This window comes from Electrophorus electricus, chromosome 10 (genome assembly GCF_041902795.1).
Source record: "Electrophorus electricus isolate QZ-2024a chromosome 10, ASM4190279v1, whole genome shotgun sequence".
NCBI lineage: Eukaryota > Metazoa > Chordata > Actinopteri > Gymnotiformes > Gymnotidae > Electrophorus > Electrophorus electricus.
In genome coordinates this window covers 21906149-21928571 of record NC_137506.1, presented here as the reverse complement: position 1 = coordinate 21928571, position 22423 = coordinate 21906149, and the positions used below count along the sequence as shown (strand labels likewise).

The window sequence follows — 22423 nt, the reverse complement described above, 5'->3', positions numbered from 1 at the left end:
TTTGTAATCTGAATATGTCTGTTAGCTAGCCCAGCTAACAGATGGGGTTTAGCTGTATCTTTGTTATTAATGAACTGTATGTTTTAGCAGCTTTTGAGATTTTTGTTTAAATATGAATTTAGAAAAACTGAAGTTGTCTGTGTAATTTTGCATGGGTATAGCGTACTTGGTGCATTGACGAATACTAAGATTAAGATTCAGGGGTTTTGTTAGGATTTATTTTTATCTTGTTGCATAGTGTGTAGGTCAGTTCAATGTGATGTTGTGTAAAAATATGATTTTATGGTCCTTTGATACCTTCAACTGTGAGACTCTTGTTCAGATTCCTCCAGACAACATAGAGTTTGCATGAGAGTAGCCGTATATGTTATGAGGCATCTGTGACGTGATCACCAGCAAGAGCTTTACCTGAAATACTGGGTGATAGATTTTTATTTTAAAAGTATTGTACTCTAAGTAAAGAGATGACAAGTTGACTAGCTTTTTTTGAGAGTGAACAATGTATGGTATCCCTATATTTTTACTTACAGTACATTAGTATTTTTACATAGTTACTTAATTTCAACCTAGTGCTGTACTTCACTGTGCATAAATTAACCACCTGATTTAGAAATATGTGTTAGGTATTGGTGGTTGATAATAGACAGTGATTTAAAATCACAACTACAAATGCAGATACCTTAGCCATGCTATGTATTTTAGTTCATGGAATCTTGCAGTGTTTAATCACCAGCCCTCAGTACAATGCATTTTCCACCCTGTACACATTTATGTCTGAGCATTTTGGATTATGGGGTATCTAGAACTAACAGAAAGGGAAAAATAAACCTACCTTTCTTAATCTTATCCAAAGTATCTTAAATATTAATATTTTATGACTCAGTTTATGGATGCCTATGTAGGCTTTTTCCACACAGTAGAACGTATCACTCAACTACAGTATTCTATTTACCAGCTACGGTTGTCTTCATTCTTTAGTTTTGAGCTGTCTTCCCCTGTAAGAGTAATGAATGTAAGTAATCTACAAGATTGATTTCATGGGATTTTCATCAAAATTGACACATGTTAAAATGTGTATTAGTGCAACGAATTCTTCTATTTGTTTTAAATAGTGGACAAGTGTTGAATCTGAAATGTCCTTTTCTTTGTGTTTACACTTTTATACATCGTCTTAAATTTTATTAAAATATGTAATATACAGATTCCACAGATGTTCACAAATCAATTTCTATTGTCATTTTAATACATTAAAATATTGTGATTAAAACAAAGAAAATCATATAAACACTTCATTTTCCTACTATTATGAGTGATGTGGATTTTTTCAAACAAAACACCTACACTGAGGAAGATGTTTTATGCTTAAAAATCCATAAGAAACTAATATATATTGGGTGAGCTTCGAATCAGTAGTCACCACTCATGGCCTTTAGGTGGTGCCATAGTCTGTGTGTCAGCACTGAATATCTGTTTTAGGACATCTTAGGTATCTACCTTAGAAGATAAGATATACACTGTAAATTTATAGTCACGCATACAGACCTTTGTCTAAAAAGGTGTTCCACAACCTGGTTGGATTAGTTTTGCAAGGCAGACGATCATACCACTAATGTTGCACAGGTACATAGCTAAAGGTAGGCAGTCATAACCCAACAGAAAACTTTAGCACAGAAAATTGTATTTAAAAAAGAAAAACTGAAAGTGTACTTAAATCAGTCTGCTTCCTTTATGAAGCAAATAACTTGCCTCCTCTTTCCATGCCACTGGCACACAGAACTAGACTCACACACAGAAAGCAATATATGGTTACAAACAGGCCACACACTGCGCCAGAAGTCCCCACAGGCCAGCGTGGAGTCAAACGAGGTGACTGCTCCTGGCTCCTTGAAATTTCCATTCATGCATGGAAATCTTAAGAGGATATCAAATTACAGTAGCAAACAGAGTAAAGGTGCAAATGATTGAGGTGTAATGTATATCCCTAGTTAAAGGTAGCATTATCTTTATACAATCTAATGCAAATATGTGTGCTATGCATATTTTCACAACTAACATTGCTTTCTATTTCTAAAGAACAATGAGAGATTACCAAATAAATTGGAGCACTCATACAAATGAGACAACATACTTAATAAACCTTTCTTTTTTTTTTTTTATTTTGCAACATTCCATGTAATATGACTACCCTGTTTCCAGGGTGGTCTGGTATCAGGAATACATTCTGACAAACTCATGATCAGATGATGCAAGTTCCAACAATTCCATTTTCTTAACAATCTAGAAATTAATCATTCACAGACTTGCCATGGCTTGGAATTGATAGACTTTCACATTTTAAACCTAGATATTTTAAACCTATAGATTATTGAAACATGCTAAAAATTAGGCCAAATTAAAATGTTCAAGAACAGTTCTTTAAATAATATTTTTTTGTCTTTGTGCTGCTTTTTAAATATTTGGTCTTAAGTAAAGCAGTTACAGAAAAGGTGTGGGTTTGTAACAATTCTATGGTGATGTCTTGAGCCTATATCTAATAACTCATTTATCACTTGCTAATTTGAAAATGAGCCACTTTAGGAGGAGAGTTACCAAAGCATTTCCAAAATACATAGTTTTAGATACACAACATTAATACTAAGTATAAAATAATTTTACTTAAACAAAATATGCCTTATTTAATAATTACTGAGTTTGACATAGAAAGTCAAATGTGAAAAAAAGGCTAATAAACTATCCACATCAAATAAAGTATCATTAAAGATATTAGAATGAGCGCATAAAATACATCTTGAGCATGTATTACTAATTTGTGATAGAACCTAAGACATTTCTGCAAATGGCTATGTATATCCATGAGCACCTAGCTGCTAGCATAGGGAGAAGCGTCGGGAGTTGATGTTCATCTTGGTGATGCCGATGAGCTTTAGTGGAGTGGAGAGGCTGAATCCAGAGGACACAGGCACGTCACACAGCAGGTCCAGCATCTCAGCATGCTCCTCCAGCTCAAACGTGGCATCGTTTAGCATCTTGCGGTGCTGGTTACATGTTTGCTCGATCTTCAGCTTGTTAACATCGCTGTGCAGATGCATTAGCTGGCGTGCCAGCTGCTGGTCCTGCGAGTGTATCTCTCTCTATGGTGAGTGACACAAATAGCAGAATGTACAGCATAAAAGACACAAACATTACAATATTCAATATAAAAGCAATTCAGTAAACATAGATATTCAGATATTCTAAACTGGTTAAAGGCAATGGTTTATAGCTGAAGTAGTTGTACATTGAATTACACCCCCCAACACAAACACGCACACACACACACACACAAACTGATAAATTATCCATATAAACACCTGCCTTGTGCCTCGGCATCCTGGCCAGTTTATTAAGTACATTGCAATCCATCTACATCTGTCACTGGTCAATTTCTGCCAACAGCACCATGGCTGAGTAGATGCTTTTACTCAGTGGCAGGAGAATACCTCACCCAAAATGAACATTGACATACTGGTGGGATAGTTGTGGTTGCTGAGCCAACAACAGTTCTGGGACACTGACTATTGATAAAGTTGTTCAGGATGGCTAATTGTGAATGACAACAGGTGGGCTACAAGGTGTATCTAAAATGTAGGCATTTCAGATAAAGTAGCTGGTGAGTGTATGTAATTTAACCAATTGCATGCATGACTCACCAGCTCTTTCCTAAGCCATTCCAGGGCCTCACCTATACTTCCAATCCCTGTCAGGCTCTGAGGGGAATGACTTTGTCCCTGGTGTACAGCACAGCTCAGTGAGGACTTTTGCCACTTCTGAGAACTCCAGGCTCGTAACTGCCCTTCGTTAGCCCCCACCGAGGCTTCCAGGCCCCTGGCTCTCTGAGTCTCCAACTGGCTCCTCCACTCTAGGTGGGACAGCCTCTTTGTCTCAAGCTGCAGCTTCTCAGCCAAGGCCTTCAAAGTGGAGAGGTAGTCATCCTGCTTCTCTGGATCTTTTGGGATCTCTAGGGTAGTGTGGGGAACTGGTATTGTCTTCATGGACATTCTGACCAATATAAAGGCTCAATGAAATGTTGTTTTAGAAAAATAAAATGTTTAAAACACATTGATGTCTGCAATCAAAAAGAAGGCATTTAAATTAGGTACCCATCATAATTAAATCAACTGTATATGTCGTTAATTCCAGAAAACAAAGGTAATTGTCTTTATCTTGTCAATTATCTTTATTGTTTGATAGTTTTTGTATGTTTTTTTGCTGGAATGCATTTGTATCCATTTAGGAAGAAGTGGGAAGAAGTGTGCCTGTCACCTGTAAGAAAACAAAGAATTTATGAACACACATTTACTAGTGACACATTACCTACCAGCTACATATTCTACTTGCGTGACACAAAATGTCTATTTTAAATATATGGCTACACCGTGTGGCCCCTTATTATCTGTTGAATTACATATATACTTCTATGAAAAGGTAAATAAATTAGGTATCAAAGACTTTCAGGAAATAAACCAAACTAAAATACATAAAGGAATGGTTTCTGTTTTAATGTATTAGTATAAGTTTAAAGTATTTAATGATGACAGTATTAACACAATATAAATAGAGGCATTGTAAACATTGGTTATCTCATGAGTTTCTGTATGCAAAAAAATAACCTCAGTGTAAACAATTCATTGTAGACAAAACAGTAAACAGTCTTATAGCCACCATATCTATTAGGCTTACAAACCCTGAATTAACAGTTTCCACTCTGGCCAAAAAAAAACCCTAGTTGTGTGTGCAGAAGGTGCAGGTTACAGGAAACCTCATGCTAGTTTTGTGTATTTCAATACTGTGTGTTTTTCCAAAACACTCTTCACTTTTCACAGTAATTCAACAAAGTCACATGAATTGGAAAAAGGGAGGAGCTTTAACAGCTACTTTAGAACCTACACAGAGTTACTCTCATTTAACAATTCAGACAGATTTAATGACCTCTCTCACAATCTACACAAGAAAATGCCCTCACATATTAGAAAACATACTGAAATTTCCTAGAGTGATTGGCTGAGGTTTTCTAGGTCCTGAGATATTCTTGCAGAGAGTGAACAGTGAACTAGGACACACCAGCTGCCTGCTAAACTGAGAACCCCTTGAGTCCAGCTGGAACAGTCTCTGTACCTCTCTAACTCTCACCTCCTCAGCAACAGGAAAGCTCCTGATCTGAGGACAACTGCCAGTTCCTTAAGACAGACTCACTCATATAGAGAAAGACTAGACTTATTGACCAAGGATTGACCAAGGATTGACCAAGGATTGACCAAGGACGATTTCACGTCTTTGTCCCACCCTGTAATGCCAAAATCCTGATCCACATTTCTGTTCATTAACAAGGAGGAATCTGATAGTTACCTGGCATGGCTCAGGAGTCTGCTTCTATGTGTGTGAATGTCAGTCAGTAATACTCACATTAAAGACATATTATTTCTTTCCCACCAGCAAACAGATAACTAAGCTTAACTAAAACATAACAAAACACTATTTATCAAACTAACATTTGACAGTGTTATATAAATCTTCTGCATTGTGCTGTTGTTTACTATGTCTTTAATCAGAATATTGCAAAATTGTAACTACGGGCTTCAACAAAAAATTGAATTTATATTTTGCATGTGAAAGCCTTAATAATCCTGTAGTTTAATAATAGTTAAAATGTTAAAAATGATACTGTATAGTTGTGTATTTAAATGTTAAATTTAAATACAGCAGCAAATACCCAGCAGTGGAGCTGTATACAACATGCTAAAATTGGCAAGTCTTGAAGAGAGTGTGTTTTTCTCACCAAACCTTGCCAAGAATCTGCTTAGCAGTGAATTCCGATGACATTAATCTATGAGGTGATTGCAAAACACAAGTAGCAGGACAGCACTGCTTTTGTAAGACTGTTTCTTGTGCATATTACAACACACTTAACAGAAACCACTGAACAACATTATGTAAAATATTAAAATATTGAATACACCCACCCACAGAATCATAAATATATCAAAATATGTAGTGTTCTATAGCTTTGATCAGTTTGTGCCCTCTTCCTCATATCCCAATTGAATTCAGTGTACTGAGTAGATAACCTGTTCTATACACATTTTAAAATTTAAATTAATCTCTCACAACTGATTGCACTTGCAAGATGATCGTATATTTGACAGAGCTCCATCACACACACACACACACACACACACACACACACACACACACACACACACAGACCTGCCATCTGCCAACTCTGACTGCATGCACCACCCGGAATGTTCAAACAGCCAGTGCCGCCGACATCAAAGAGTGATATGAATAAGATGGAGATATGAAGTAATACTTAGCAGGCCTAATGGTTTACATTTGACAAAATTCAATTTAAAATAATTCTCTCTTTTACGTGTATGCACGCAGACATGCACGCACCAACGCGCGCGCGCGCGCGCGCGCACACACACACACACACACCCACACACACACACACACACACACACCTTCCTAGTTCTTCCTCACGGAGATAACGGCAATGATATAACCTAAACCGAATGCACCGTCGTTTCCGCACATGCTGCATCGCCGAGTTAAGGAGTGGTTTCTGCCGCAGTCCAGAAAATAGCATAACGCTTTGTGTTTGTGTTATGCCGCATAACATTCATGGAATAAAATGATAACAGTTACCTTCTAGGTGTATTGGTTCGGTATCAACATAGGTGTTCGTCCGCAGTCTCGTTAGTGTCCAGCACGCTAGACATCACTTTCTGCGGCCGGCGGAGGGATTGAGGTGGGGGTGTTTAGGGGGTCGTTGCCAAGACACAAATGGGGAATGCCCCAAGGTTTTCATTCACGCATAGGGATGATTATCCAACTAATAGCACATTTCACATATGTTCTATTCATTTATAAACTTGATCCTATTTATACTAAGAAACAAAACAAACAAAAAAATAAATAAATAAAAAATTAAATATATATATATATATATATATATATATATATATATATATATATATATATATATATATTATGTAACACACTCCCCCCAAAAACGTTTTTTGATAAACTGAAAACACAACCCAGGGGTATTGTTCGATAAACAAGTCAGTGACACCAATTAAGCGATATCCCTCAGTTGCTAAAAGCTTAACGTTGGATAATAGCTAAACACCACTCGAGTGTTTTTCGCTGGGTATGTTTGGGTATGAGAAGCACATGCCCTCTGGAGTTCCGAAATGTTGCAACTGCTTCATCGGGTTGTACGTTTATTTACTACGTCACGGAAAGCATATTTTTGAGGAAGTGAAACTCGACAATAGCTAAACTAGCTAGCTAGATAAACCAGCATTCTTCGTTTTGTCGTTCGTTTAGCATGATAACTTATCTTTGTTAAAATATATTTGCAGCTGAAGCTGTGGTGGTGCTTACATTGAAAAGGTAGGTGTGTGTGTGTTGCGTCTGTAACGTTATTGGCACCTAGTTAGCTAGCCAGATAACTTGAATATCAAACGTTATCCATAATAGTAGCAAGCTAAGCTAACTAGCTAATTACTTTCGAACTGACCATAGTGTGAACTTGTATTATCACTTTACGTTAATTTGTTACAAAGTATCTTGTAGTAGGTTGTAGTTATCGCTAGCACGCGATAGGTAGGTAACTATCTAACTGCTCACCTGCAGTTTTAGACTCAGACAAAGCAGTGTGATACTACCAGTGTTCCCCTTGTCTATTGGGGTAACTTCCTCTTATCTACAAGATTACTCTTAAAATCGTCATTATTAACAGCTGCTGGAACAGTTATGTAACTCGGACTCCCACTATCCAGTTTTCTTGATGAGTTATAACAGTTTTACTGATACAATTGTCCTGTTTTCCCTCCACAGTACAGGAGGCTGATAGAACCTTGCACATGTTCACAGGATGAATCTTAAGGCTGTTCTGTGTGTCCTGGCAGCCTGTTTTCAATCAGCCATCTCTCTGAAAACAGGAAATGGGACAGAGACTGCAAGAGACCTGCCCCCACTACTGCTTGTGTCATTTGATGGCTTCCGAGCAGATTATCTGAATAAATACTCTTTTCCTAATCTGCAGAAGTTCTACTCAGATGGTGTTCTTATTAAACAACTTACCAATGTCTTTACCACTAAAACTTTTCCTAATCATTACAGTCTTGTCACTGGACTCTATGCAGAAAGTCATGGTATGTTGGCTAGTCGCATGTATGACCCACGGGTAAAAAAGATATTCACTCTTCAAAATGATAGTGATCCTTTTTGGTGGAATGAAGCAACACCAATTTGGGTGTCACTACAGAAATGGGGTTATAAATCAGCAGGTGCTATGTGGCCAGGAACGGACCTGCAGATCCAAAATCAAACCTCATCTTACTTCTTGAAGTATGACTCAAAGGTGAGCTTCAAGGAGAGACTTGGGAACATAACAAAATGGCTGACTGAAGATGACTCTGTAAAGTTTGCAGCTTTGTACTGGGAAGAGCCAGACCACACAGGACACAAATATGGCCCGGAGAACACCACGGAAATGGCCAGGGCACTAAAAGAGGTGGATGATCACGTAGGTCTTTTGATGGAGCAGCTGAACCAGACAGGGCTTTGGGAGCGGATTAATGTGATCATTACTAGTGACCACGGCATGGTCCAGTGCTCTCAAGACAGACTTATTCAGCTGAACAAATGTGTCAATCCCAGCAGCTATGTTTTGGTGGATCTTACGCCAGTCACTGCCATCCTCCCTCTCACTGGTTTGTCAATATGTCTGATACTCATCAAACTCACTCTATTCTTTTTATATATATGTATATATATATATATATATATATATATATATATATATATATATATATATATATATATATATATATATATATAAAACTTAAGCGATTCATTTTCTTTATTTCTGTATTTTGGTTTACAGAAGTGTCGGTTCTGTACAAAAATCTTAGCAACTGCAACGTTCACATGAAGGCTTATCTTAAGGCTGCAATACCTGATAGGTTGCACTACAGAAACAATGAGAGGATTCAGCCAATCATCTTGGTGGCTGATGAAGGTTGGACAGTTGTCCAGCAGGGCAACCTTAAGCGATGTAAGTGCAGTCTTTCATTTAACAATCAGTTGTTTGTGCTTTGGTGTTTGTACACAGTACCTCATTTTGACACTAATGCATAATTTTCTCTTTTCCAGTGGGTGATCATGGATATGATAACTCTCTACCCAGTATGCACCCATTCTTGGCAGCCCATGGGCCTGCCTTCCGCAAGGACTATTGGATGAACAGTATCAACAGTGTAGACCTCTACCCCCTCATGTGTCACCTCCTGGGCATCCCTGAGTTACCCAACAATGGCAGCTTCTCAGCCGTGCATTGTGTGCTGGTCAGCGAGAAATGCCCTGATCTGGGTGTGATTGTGGGTATGGTGATCGGGGTCCTCATTGTGCTCTCTACCATCACCTTCCTCTTCAGACTGATGAAGAACAGAGAGCCGTCGACATCGCGCCCGTTTGCCCGTTTAGAGCTGCAGGAGGATGATGATGATGATGACCCTATGCTCGAATGAGCTGCTGAAGGGCTTGGAATAGACACATGCACTTACTTGGAAGGAGGGCTTTAAAACTTGGCTCACTCTCGTGAGGTCTGCCAAAGAAGAGAAAAATCAGACAAGACAATCATGCATAGAGTTTAGGGAAAGATTAGACCATAGTGAAATTCGTAGTCTTTTTTCTTCCCCCTTCATTGTGAAAACTGAAAAAAAACTGCATTAATTCCCTGTTTTTCTGGTCAAGGTATAGGAGGATATTGAGGTTACTTATAGAAAATTATAATGAGTCCTGGTTGTTGTGGAATGTTTCTCTTTTTTTTTTCTGTTTTCTGAAGCATTTCCGAATGCTTTTATTCCCAGTGCAGATTAGGTCCATGATTTGAATAGTTATTTTCAACTTCAACTTAGACAATAGTTGAATAATTTGATCCATACTCCAGAAAAGATGCATTTAAACTTTGAATTCATATGCTTATGGCTTGTGTCAGATACACTAGCACAATGCACTGAAAGTTTTGCTTTCTGTTGAGGCTGTTATGACTGGTACTTGATTTATTCTAAAAGTGATTTTCTGATGTACATAATACAAGTATAATAATGTTTTGTGGCCTTCCAAAAGTGTGAGAGCTATGCTGTATTTCTGTAGACTGAATATTCTGCATAGAGCTGAGGTGATATTCTGTTACATCTCATGCTACAGGTTTGTCTGTATTTTCCTGTGTACTATAAATTAAATACCCCAAAATTAGGGATACAGGAAATGCTGTTTTTTGTTCAATCTGGATATTGATGCTTAATTATCCATAATAGGAAATTGCATTTTTCTATTTGATGGTATATAAATATAGGCTATTGATTTGGATAGTTTTAAGTCTTTTTTCATTTATTGATCTTTAAAGAGGAGAATATGCTTTCACAAAAAGAATAAAGAATTACTATGGGTGTTTTCTGTAGTAATTTACATTAATTGAGAAGCATGCTTTGCACTTGCCTTATGTTTGTGATGAGAGTGGTTTTGTCATTGTTTCTCAGAAACATCACATCATCTCAGAAAGACTTATCTGATCTCCTTATCTCATAGAATGTCTTCCCCAGTGCACTATTTTTGCATTTCAGTGTATTTCTTTTGAGGATTTGTTCTGTGTGTAATTGAATCTATGCAAAAGAAAGTGTGTCCAAAGAACAGTTGTATGTGGAACAATGAGAAAGTTTGCATGTTTTAAAGATTTTATTTTGGTATAATTATGCATTTTGTTTTTATGCCAACTTATCGATTCCTTCACTGAAAGTAACATTCTGTAAAATTGTGATATTTATTTATTTATTTATTTGTTTATTTATTTGATGACTAGAGGTCACACTCCGGGATGTGTGTTTTATGAAATAAATAGCAAAACAAGTTAATGGGTCATTCTAATCAGGTTTCATAGATTCAGCCTAAGATTGAAATATTCAGGTGGAAAAAAAGAGAATGATCATCTTTAATGTATGTCTATTAGTTTGTGGATTAATTTCCTGAACGTTGGCTAGAATGATAATGAATTGACAGTGTTGCTTGAAATATCTTTCAGTCTCTAATAAATTGACTTTATTAAAATGGCTGATAGCTCTATTTCCTAAATAATGTTGCACAATAGCTATAGCTTCATTTTGGTATTAATGGTTTTGTTTTTTTGTTTTTTTTTCTTTCAAGGACAGAGATTCTCAATCCAAAGAGAAAGCTTTGTTTCTGACCTAAGCTCCAGTCTTTTCTGGCCATGGTTGGAACACCATGGGTATGGTGTGTTCTGGGGAGCTTGGCATTGAATAGGAGACTATATTTAGAGAGGACTGGGTGGAATCTCTGCTCCCTAGGCAACCCCCACCCCTTAACACCCCACTGACTTACTTTAAATAACCTTGGCTGGTATTCTCTATACAGGTTACCATGTCCAGGTATGCTGTTTTGAGTACTGTAGATTTTCCTGGACACATCACTTCCTATGATGCATGGTGCCTTGTGTTAATCTATGCATTGATAACTTTAACCTACTCTTCATGTTCTTTTTTATTTTCTAATTTCGGATTCATACAACTGTTCAAATATGTTTTACGGGTCATTCTTGTGAATCTTCATAGGTTATATGCTGTTGTTGGAGAATAAAAATACACATTGTATTGGTTTTAGCCCTGAAAATTATTCAGAATTATCAGCATTAGTCTTTAATACTTTTTACTTTGTTTGGTGTTTATCACTTACTTTCTGGTGTGTACTTTCTCTAGTGCATAAGTATTTCTGACATTTCATATGATCTGTGTGCTCTTGGACCACCCCCTCTAGACTTTCACACCAGGAGGATGGAACATCACTCTTCTCTCATGGTGACTCACTGAATCAGTTCTCACAGAAGGCAATGAAAAACGCTCAGACGCTGGCAGTGCATAACAACTAGATACGGGGAGAGTACAGAGGGAGTGTAGGTGACACAGGAGCAGAAGCTGTGAGCTCCTCCCTCTCCTCTGCAATGGCTATTTTGGGCCTGCCTTTGACAGTGAGAGCACAATCACCCTGACAGCTGGCCACGGGGGCCAAATCAGAACCAGCCTGTGGCCGTATGCACTTGTTGCAGGACTGACACCATCTCTACAGGCAGCTGGGAGTACGGTAAGGTGCAAAACTAGTTCCTCTGGGAAGCCAACTCATTCCCAGTTCTGTAATCATTCCACCAAGACAGGAGCTTATCCTGAACCAGCATCTCATCTTCAAAGAAAGCCAGAGTGGGGCAAGGAAACTTCAATACAATCTGAAACAAAATGACTGACTTGGCCTCGGCAAATGAAGAGGACAAGGACCCCGACATTGAGCTCTTTGTAAAAGTAAGGGTGTTGACAACGTGCTAATGACCTCACTGCGGCTACTGCAAGCTTCCACAGCTATTTCCATTTCCTTTAGCTGGTGATACTGCACACCACTGCTTGGAGTGCTTTTAAAAACTCCCCATTTGAACAGTATTTTTGATGTTTCACGTATGTCCTGCAGTTGTGTCTTGGGGTGGTACAGTGAAATATTAAATGCTGCAGGTTGCTGGAGTAGAAGTGCTGTAGTAGTGGGCTGAGAAGGGCAGGTGTCTCTGTAGTGCTCTTTCTTCTCTGTAGCCACTCTCCCTCCTGAATTATTTCTCCCTTCCTTTTGACACTCCATGCTCTGATTCCTCTGTGTATGACTGCAAGGCTAAATCAGACTGGGAGTAGATCTGTGGCATGTACCAAGTTCACTGGAGGGGTTTATGTCAATAATACTGAATATCTCTGTGATAAGGGTGGTGATGAAAGCAAAGTTACTACATGACTTTGATGACTCTGGCTTCCTGGTTACACTGTATCCTTCCAATAACAGATTTAGAGCATCTACTGCATAGAGTTTGTGTAGACATTGTCAGTCTATGCATACTTGCTTACTGACAGTTTTTTATGTAGGGTATCTATAAATCTACCCAATAACATTACTTGCATAGCTACTCTGTCAAAAAGGCCACAAAGTGGATAGTTTGAGTGAACATAATGTAAGAATTACATATCTATTGTATATGCTTTGCTATGTCTGATAATGTCTGAAAGGAAGGTAATGCCTCAGTTATTTCCATGCAATTTATCTCAGCTAATCAAAAGAAACTTTTAAAGGTCTTTGAACACCCTTTGAAATCTAAAGGCTGGATATTTGAACCTTTTGTGGTAAAACTGCATTAAGTGAAGGAGTTAGGACGAAATGAAGCTCTAGATTCTGTTGACAAGTCAGTCCCAAACTCTATGGGCCAAGGGATAATGAGGCAGGTAATGGAATTTCCATCAATAATTCAACTCAAGCTGGGATCTGATGACCAGATCACCTTTCTGGCCCAGTTTAATGGTGCTTTTAGATATCTTGATCTTTTCATTTCAGATATGGCTATACAGTTGTGATTTTGATTGCTGCTTTGTTTAGTATGTATACTGGGGCCTTGCTAATTGAAGCTGCATCAGGAGAGACTATTGGGATGAAAGGTTAACTGCAATTCATGGAACATGCCTTTCACAGGTGTAATAATCTCCTGTCTGGGTCATGTATGACTCATGTATTGAGCTGGGGTTTATTTTGGGCCTGCACCCTCTCAAGCCATCGCCCAAAACCTATGTATTATGTATTCTCAATGATTTTAAATAGGGAAAATATTACCAGGCCATAATTATAAATGGTAAAACTAATATAAATAATGAATAAATTAAAAGACAATGAATGGTTGTTTTTTAATGGTTGATTTCACTGTCCCTAAGGCAGGTAGTGATGGGGAGAGCATCGGAAACTGTCCTTTCTCCCAAAGACTCTTCATGATCCTGTGGCTAAAGGGGGTGGTGTTCAATGTCACCACTGTTGATCTGAAAAGGTAATGATGAATAATAAAAAGCATGTCCTGAGCAATAGGCTACATGCTGCATGCTGATGCTTTATTGCCATGAGGAAACCTGTCATTATCACCAACTGAGATAACGTATAATTTACTTTAAGCAAGCAAGCAAGTTGATGTCAGTACATGCAAAGTAATCACCATTACATCTGAATATCCAATATGACATCAAATCTGTCTTCTATTTGCTGTTTTAGGAAACCAGCTGATCTAAATAATCTGGCCCCTGGAACACATCCACCTTTCCTCACATTCAATGGGGAAGTGCTGACTGATGTCAACAAGATTGAGGAGTACCTGGAGGACATGCTAGCTCCTCCAAAGTGTGTCCTCAGGACCAGAGGAATGCGGATGGGTGTGCTGTGAGAACTGTGCTCATGAAGGTTCAGTGATACATTCTTCTGTCTGACATTCTTTCTCTCAAGGTACCCCATACTAGCTGCAAAGAACAGGGAATCAAACACAGCAGGAAACGACATCTTTGCAAAGTTCTCTGCATATATTAAGAACACAAAACCCGAGGCTAATGCCAGTGAGTATCATGACCAGTCTTTGACAGATTGTGTCTTATTACTGCATTTTAGCAACACCTTCATGTGTTATTATGGCCCTGTACATGGCCCTCATGACTTATCCACATTAAGTCAGTCCTCTGTAAAATAATGGGATGCCAGTTGCACCAATCTACAGAACACTTCTTTGACTTTTTAAAATCTTTTTGCCTTGCAGAACTGGAGAAGGGGCTTCTGAAGGCATTGAGAAAACTGGACCACTACATGAACTCTCCTCTTCCTGAGGAGATTGATGCAAACAGCATGGAAGAGGAGAAGTGCTCCACTCGCAAATACCTGGATGGCAATGAACTGACACTAGCAGACTGCAACCTGCTCCCCAAACTGCATGTTGTCAAGGTGAGAGCTCATGGCCACTATTTTTGGTGTTTTACTTTTTCTGTAAAACATCAGGAATCCATTTCCTTGGGTAGCCCAAGAAATGGAAGAATAAAATATAAAATCCCCTGTACATTTACCAGCTAACAAATTCTCATTTTTAGGTCGTTTCCAATGTATACCGTAACTTTGAGATACCAGGCGAGCTCGCGGGAGTGTGGCGCTATCTACACAACGCCTACGCACGGGATGAGTTCACCAACACATGCGCAGCCGATAAGGAGATAGAGTTGGCTTACCAAGATGTAGCTCGGAGGTTGGCTAAGTGAAACGTAACACACGGTCATATTTCAAGATGCACTAATTGTCATAAATGAAACTGCAATAAGGGTTGATTCCTCTGATTCAGGAAAACGTGCGGTGTTTCATAACATATTTCCTTTTTTTTCGTTGAGAATTGAAGAGCTTTATTGGGTGTATTGCCTTAGTACACCACATTGGACGGGTCCTTTAAATGCCCTGGAAAGAGAGTTGTCTGATCTAATGCTGCCTGTGTTCACTTTGCATGCTGGTGCCATATACTCCCTGGGTGTAAGTGGCATCGAGCTCACTTTATCAGCAACTCTGTAATGGGATTGAGCAAAAACACTGTGCCACTAAAATCGTTCATTTAAAATCTCATCTCTACTACTTTCGATCTAATTTAGTGCAGATTGTTCGAGGCTATCTTATACAGTGTTTTTTATTAGCTGTTGCGCCTTTCTATTTTAACTACTTTACTCAGATCACCAGTGCATGTTAATTAAGCATTCTCACTCAAAATGAGCTCAGCTGAATGTTAGACTATAGTAGTTAATTAATAAATGGGGATTTTATTGATATTTGGTTTTCTGTCACACACAAGTTGGGTAAATGTATTATCATGTCCATGTCTTTCGACAAGTGTTTTATATTTGAGCGGTTTGTTCTTAACTTGTTCCATTTGTGTCGCAGTAATCCGTGAACATTTTAATATCATCAGATGTATCAGCCTACATTGTTTAAAGATTATACATCTTAAAGATGCTATTTGCAAATTAATGTGCTTATATATGTGCTGCGTTTGTATGTTAATTTTAAAAAAGCGATCGATTTTGAAATTCGGGATACCCAGGTCTTAATCTTTTAAACCACATGATTTTTCTCTCGTGAAAAAAGGTCAAATCAAACAAACAGCGCCATCTTGTGCTGGAAAATTAAAAGTAAAAAGAACAACCTTATGTTCTGTATGCCAGTTTCATATTGCGGAAGGATTGTGTAATTCGTCCTTAGCCATTTTCTAAATGATCAGATTGTCCACTGTAGTGTTCACAGGGACGTGTCAACTAAAATATAGATAGGAGAATATGATTCATGTATCTACAAATGTCCTGAATAAAGTAAATTGTGAGTCATTTGAATTTTGTATAGCTCTCAGGTAGGCTATTCCAGGTATTTCGATATGCTAATATGCTTGAATTAAATTCTCTTCTAATGTCAAATAAATTTATTTTTTATAATACTGTTTTGACAGTTGATATATGTATGCATGAAAAATAATGTGATTCAAGAATCCTCTTGAAATCGTGTAAGATTCCAATTTTCTTTTTTTTCTTCTTCCTGTTTTCTTCCATTGTATATTAATTTGTACCCAAACATGACCTAACTGGTCAACATAATGGTAAAGCTAATATCCTCAGTTAAAATGCTTGTATTTGATCATATTTCCTGCTCTCCGTGTGACGTGCAGCCTGACAGCGAAATAACACGCCTGCAGTGTAGTGGATCTCGAGCAGGGTGAAACTGGAGAGGTCGCCCTCAGCTGCAGCCGCAGCAGCTTGGCCTCCTGGGCTTTAATTACTGCGCTTCCTGTGGAGGAAGCCCTTTCACCAGCTCGGGCCTGTCCAACACGTTTCATTCACTGGAAATTCAAACCACCTGCATATATGTCTGCGATCTTTATTTGGGCGCGGGTGAGGGGGACGCTGTCAAACGTGCACTTGGCTCCTTCTTTGATTACATAAGCAAGTTTCAGGACTATACAATGTCCCACCTCGGGCACATGCGGAGTCCTGGCGATTAAGTCTGTCACACCACACGTCGCCGTTTTGCTCTCTGTGGAGCACACTGGGCAGAGACTCTTCGGAAATATGTTTATGATGTGTCAGACTTCTTTTAGCTGAGATCCTTTAATCAGTATTGGATAAACCAAACGTGTTTGACCTTATAGTAGACCTTACCTCTAAAAATAAGAACTTACCTTTGAGAAGTGGTCCAACTATGGTCTACCATAGACCATCAGCGAATTTTTATATTTTAATATTCATAATTCTCAGGACTTTCCTGTTCCACAGTACTAAAATTCAAACGGTTATTTGAAAAGTCCTTAATATGAATTAATATACCACTATAAGAGAAAACATTTACTAGACTACTCTGTTTCCTTTTTGGTCCAGTGTTATACTTCATTGCTGATTCTTGGCTGTGTGGCTGCGGGGAAAGCCTGGTGTGCTAATGGGCCTCCGTGGTTAAACCCTTTGGTTCCAGTCCAGACCTGAAACCACAGAGGAAATGGGCCATACATGTGTGTAACTCACCTCTGATCAAAATCACCTAGAAAATATAAGATTCTGCCTGTCTTGTCTAACTGCTAAGGTTAGGACCATAGCATGTATAGATTGGTCTTGGTGCCTAATTCTGCTGTACACTTTCCTTTTATATTGCTGGATTGAAAAAGATGATTTTTAAAATTTTTTATTTTTGTGATATAGAGTCTTAAAAAAATTTGGTCTGTGAATTACAATACAAATCTAGGTTTTCCAGTTGATGTCACTTGGTGCCCAAGGTCATCTTCTATAGCACCCTCTACTGGGTGTGGAGGAATAATGGCATTGTTTCTTCTCTCATTGCTATGAACTCCCGGTACTTGTGCAATAGACAGGGGTCGTAATCTACATGTGTTGTAGCGCTTTTCCCAAACTTGAATGGCGTCAAAGTGAATTGAATGAAATGACAAGCAATTCTCACTTCCCACTTGATTTAACTTGTGCCGAAGTGGCAATTCCATTTTCATGGCTCTAAACCCAATCCACATGCAATGTAATCCAAAGCAGAGCCTATGACATGGACAGCACCACAGCATCATGCGAGACACATGCCCACCAGCCACAAGTTAAAGTCACAGACTTTACAGAACTTTTGGCCAGTAAAGTCAGTCCTTGATCGAAGGGAACTTGTAGTTCAGTTAAAGTTTTTTTTGTTTTGTTTTTTTGAAAAAAAAAGAAGCTTTTTCAGCCTTATAATTATAAAGATGAAGCAGATTTGAGCAGACCAGCACAGTAGTATTTCCTGAGATCTTGTTGGATTTGTTACTGAGGACTGGTTGTGCATCAGTGCCATTGCTAGGACTCTAAATAATACCAAATGTTTCAGTTTGTCCCTGTTTCAGACAGCATGGTAATTGTGGGTATAGATTGGTCAGATCTTGACTTAGACTTCACTGCTGTCCATCTGCACCTCATGGAAAGAGCCAAGTAGTTTCATGTTTTATGGTGGAAAATTCGATGTGTTCATGCCGAGTGTGTATGTCATGGGATTCAGTATTGTCTGCTTTGGTAAGAGTTATTTTTGTTCTGTGCCAGGCAGAATGTTGGGATTTTCAGGAGTGGTATATACCCTTTCACTATCAACACCATGTTTCCATCTCACTTTGAAGCAGTAATGGCTAGATAGTACCCTCACACCTTGGGCCATAGCTTTGATTTTGGGGTAGAGTTAGTCCTACAAATTTTTTTAATGTGAGTTCTTATATATGTTTTGAAACTCTTGATAAACAAGTCTAACTGTAAATCAGTGTTGCTTATCAAATGACAACCTCAGAAACCTTTCCTTCACAGAAGTATCTGGAGAGGGCCAAACATGCCATGCATGTGTGAAAGAAGGCTCAGTTAATGCAAAATACCTTCCACTACCTTGCACTAATTCACTCACATACACCCAGAAGACTCTGGAATGGGTCGTGCATGGCTACTTCATAGCCTGAGGAGAGGTCCAGGGGCACTGGTGGGCCTGCCCTGAACCACTTTGGGCCGTGGCAGATTGAGAGGGTGAGTCCGACGAACAGCAATAGTGTCACTCTCAGGCATATGTGTTTGTTTAGCATTTGGCACAACACTGCTTCCACTGAGGTGTCAGAACAGGTCCTCACTTCTGTTTTGCACATCTCTTTTCCCCAACTTTGGCATAAATGTGCTTCTGTGAAAGAAGGAAAAGTAATGATGTCCTGAGGTCTGCGAGTAGGGTAAGTGTCGTGTATTGATGGGTTGATAGGTGTTGAGATGCAGGTGTCCTCTTGGGTCCTGCTGGACCCTGATCAGCTCATTGCCCTGCTGCCTGACTGCTCTGCTCTGAAACGATGCTGGAACCGAGACCCCAGCACAACCTACAGCTCAGTCTCCTTTCAAAACATACAAATATTGAATCCAAGTAGCATTATTCCTAAAATATAAAACCAGTCGCCCACCATTCCAAGGCTGATTGGAGGTGCACACAGCACTGAGCTCAGATTAGGGTTTCAGCATGTGCTCTAGAATGCTGTCTTGTTATTGTTTTTTCGTTGGCTGCATTCACCCACTCTCTCTGCCTACCACAGTGTGTTGGGGGGACTCTCTCTCTGCTAATTGAAACTGCCCTCTCTGTGGTCGGCACCCCTCCCTGTCCCCTGCACATGGGACATGCCAAACATAAGGACATCACTGATCTCTGCTAGCAACTCAAATTATTTAGTCCTTCCTTCCCCATACCTGAATTTCACTGTAATATAGTTCACCTGAAAAGAGAAAAAAAAAAACGATTATTAGTGCAGACATTGTTAAAAGCATTAATAAATACTTTGATATAATCTGTTGTTGGTATATAAAATGTTTTTTATGTATTGCTTACAAATATGATACTTTTGTATTGTCTCTAGGAACATTGAACTTAGGAATTTAGGCTACAAAAAACATGAACTAAACATAATTAAACATAACCCTAATGTTTAAGTAGTGCCGTGAGAGGCTTCTAGATGGAGTTATGCAGTTGTAATAAAACAATGCAAGCATGTAACCCAAGAAAGCAATTTGATTTGATCCTGGCTCAGGAACGAATCAAATTGCTCTCAAGTCATATTTTCTTCTTCTTGATTGGACACAGTGCATAGTGATACTCAATCAGGTTTGACTTAATTTCAGAGTGCAACCGGATCTAATTCAGACGTCATTATGGAATTCATAACCACAGGTTTACAGGTTCTATTTGTAGTACACTATTAACTGTCAAAGAACTGCAGGTATGTAATATACCTACCTTTTCTTTGTTGTCTGGTGTTAAGAGACATATCTTCCTAGGCTGTGATGATATGGCCATTATTACAAAGGATTTAAATTTAATGCCAGTTATACCTGCTTATTATTGGTTTTTGCTTACTTAAATTCTACATGACACCAAAAAAGAGGTTCCTTTACAGGCCTATGTTAGAAAAACTGTTGAAGTTTCTTCTTTCAAGATGGTTCTGTTAAATTTAACAGAATGCATTTTTAGTACTGGTTTGTGCATATAAAAATATGAATTTTTTAAAATCTGTTTTAAAAAAAGTCCACATGAGGGCAGTATTTCTTTTTGTTTTTGCCTGATGCAGACTTGTGAAGCATGAGACGTGTCCTTGAACCATCATCTCTTTAGTCCTCACTCACACTAGGTTTAAATTCAGTTTTTTTTTCTTAACTCATTTAACTTCTCCTTTGAAACCAGATTGCTTTTTTTGACTTGTAAACTGCTGAAAACCTAACTTAATCACGCCTTATGCACGTCATTTCGAACACAGCGGATTAGTTGCAATGTACTTACTTACTCTCCACACACGAGTATTGCTGGTCTCATGTAAAGCTCAACTGCGCTCCCGACCCGATGTGCTGTAAGTGTTTAGTGACTGTGCACTGCCGCCCTCCTGCTCCCCTGAGCTTCACACTTCATTTGTCCGGATCCCTCCCTGTGGCAGCAAATATTTCACCAGCACCGGTCGCTGTACTGCCAGCATAAATCATTGGGTCGAGGATGCCGTCTGCAGTCCTTAGACAGCCCAGGGACACCGAGGGTCTCTATTTTCAGATGTCCCACGAAAAGTACGGCCGGCAGATTTCGGGCACACCCCCTGTAAAAGGCGTTTGGGCATTGTCGTTGGCATGTTGCCAGCGGGGCTGGGACAGCACAAGGCAGAATGTGATTGCTTGTGAAATGATTTGGCGCGACCTGGGGTTTAGGTATATGAGAAATGACTGACCCTCACAACACGCAGTGAAACCAGAGCCCTCGTATTTCAGCCGAGGAGAAATATAGGAAATGATGCGTAAATCAGTGCTTCTAAAATAAAGACGGAGATGTGAGCAAGAAAACACAGAGGTTCTGTTGGTTTGGACACCACAGCTCTTGGCAGTTGTCGTACTAGGATTCATTTATCACATGGGCTTTTCACTTTTTTCACTAAGATTCATGACCTGATGTCTTTTATGTTGAAATGCTCTTGTGTTGGGAGTGCCTTTGATAGGCTACATACCATTATACTACAATATTGCTCATGAACAATGATTCAGTACAGTCTAGAAAGTTTTTCTTTTTGAGTACTATTATATTTTTTATTGAAATGTACAGCACAAAGAGAGCCATGTATTGGAGTAATGCTTGACTTGTGTGCTACAAATACATTTCTAGAAGAAATACCTCCTTTTTTGTAATTGTATCTATTAGCAAGTAGTTCTACAAAATCCATTGAGTTTCCTGACTGATATGTTTGAAGCTAGATCCCAGCAGATTTAGGGTGTTTGCATTCATTGACATGAGGGTTTAAATGGCCTTTGGTACAGCTTTAGACAAACAGTCAGCGATGTGTCTAAAAATCGTTCTGCATTTACTGACCCTTTTCATTAAACAAATCAGTCTGTGTTAATCATCACATGATATAGAATGGTCCATTTGTACTTCACGTCCTTTATGTTATGAAAGTCTGGAAATTTACACTATACCAAATGCATCTGGCAGAGTGACATCTTCTGGAGTCTTAGAGAGATTTGGGCCTGTCTGTACTCCGCATCAGCAAAACATGTTCAGATAAGCCTCATTCAACAAACATACTCACCAAATATTCACATTCTTTTTTAGGAAATCAAAATGGGAGCTGAACAGTTGGCCCTGGGGAGGTGAGTGTTCGGGCTGCTCTAAGATTGGCATTAGAGATGTGTAAAGAGCCCGATTCATGTTTCACATGTCTGACTGGGAATGTTAATGTAAAATGCAGACCTGTTGTGCATGTGTTTCTCAGAAAAGAATCCCTGCAAAACTCTTCTCAGCCAAACAAAGGGCCCCAACATCAACTAAGTTCAATTCAATGAACTGTTGGCCACAGAATGTCAGCTGACATTCTATATGGGACTACATGTACATTCCGGACTAATCATGACTTATGACACACTGCCTGAACTAAAGACTTCTGCTTAAT

General features: G+C 38.9%; 3 protein-coding genes across 4 annotated transcripts; 2 read left to right on the top strand and 1 right to left on the bottom strand.

Annotated features, from left to right (window-relative positions):
- Positions 1 to 2140: 2140 nt before the first annotated feature.
- On the bottom strand, positions 2141 to 6830 carry fam167aa (family with sequence similarity 167 member Aa). The gene is made up of 3 exons (XM_027002384.3): positions 6688 to 6830; positions 3690 to 4302; positions 2141 to 3131 (listed from the first exon to the last, which is right to left on the bottom strand). Exons 2-3 carry the CDS (start codon positions 4035 to 4037, stop codon positions 2868 to 2870), a joined length of 612 nt encoding a protein of 203 aa, XP_026858185.2. The 5' UTR covers positions 4038 to 4302; positions 6688 to 6830; the 3' UTR covers positions 2141 to 2867.
- A 271-nt stretch (positions 6831 to 7101) lies between these two features.
- On the top strand, positions 7102 to 11164 carry enpp4 (ectonucleotide pyrophosphatase/phosphodiesterase 4). 2 transcript variants are annotated; one of them, XM_027002382.3, is made up of 4 exons: positions 7102 to 7440; positions 7893 to 8765; positions 8939 to 9109; positions 9208 to 11164. In XM_027002382.3, the coding sequence occupies exons 2-4, from the start codon at positions 7925 to 7927 to the stop codon at positions 9579 to 9581; spliced, it is 1386 nt and encodes a 461-aa protein (XP_026858183.2). In that variant the 5' UTR covers positions 7102 to 7440; positions 7893 to 7924; the 3' UTR covers positions 9582 to 11164. The 2 variants fall into 2 exon arrangements, with proteins under 2 accessions (XP_026858183.2, XP_026858182.2); XM_027002381.3 differs by having other exon boundaries at positions 7104 to 7440; positions 7888 to 8765.
- Positions 11165 to 11972: 808 nt separating this feature from the next.
- clic5a (chloride intracellular channel 5a) lies at positions 11973 to 16412 on the top strand. Its single transcript, XM_027002383.3, has 7 exons — positions 11973 to 12207; positions 12312 to 12419; positions 13854 to 13963; positions 14182 to 14307; positions 14410 to 14516; positions 14714 to 14895; positions 15039 to 16412. Exons 2-7 carry the CDS (start codon positions 12357 to 12359, stop codon positions 15201 to 15203), a joined length of 753 nt encoding a protein of 250 aa, XP_026858184.2. The 5' UTR covers positions 11973 to 12207; positions 12312 to 12356; the 3' UTR covers positions 15204 to 16412.
- Positions 16413 to 22423: the final 6011 nt, after the last annotated feature.

Bases quoted from the DNA above. Each gene is read 5' to 3' on its own strand.
- clic5a (XM_027002383.3), top strand. From the start codon at position 12,357: ATGACTGACTTGGCCTCGGCAAATGAAGAGGACAAGGACCCCGACATT. The intron at 14,517-14,713 runs GTGAGTATCATG...TTTGCCTTGCAG, and splicing joins AAAACCCGAGGCTAATGCCA to AACTGGAGAAGGGGCTTCTG. The intron at 14,896-15,038 runs GTGAGAGCTCAT...TCTCATTTTTAG, and splicing joins CCAAACTGCATGTTGTCAAG to GTCGTTTCCAATGTATACCG.
- fam167aa (XM_027002384.3), bottom strand. From the start codon at position 4,037: ATGTCCATGAAGACAATACCAGTTCCCCACACTACCCTAGAGATCCCA. The intron at 3,132-3,689 runs GTGAGTCATGCA...CACTCACCATAG, and splicing joins AATGGCTTAGGAAAGAGCTG to AGAGAGATACACTCGCAGGA.
- enpp4 (XM_027002382.3), top strand. From the start codon at position 7,925: ATGAATCTTAAGGCTGTTCTGTGTGTCCTGGCAGCCTGTTTTCAATCA. The intron at 8,766-8,938 runs GTTTGTCAATAT...TTTGGTTTACAG, and splicing joins TGCCATCCTCCCTCTCACTG to AAGTGTCGGTTCTGTACAAA. The intron at 9,110-9,207 runs GTAAGTGCAGTC...TCTCTTTTCCAG, and splicing joins GCAGGGCAACCTTAAGCGAT to TGGGTGATCATGGATATGAT.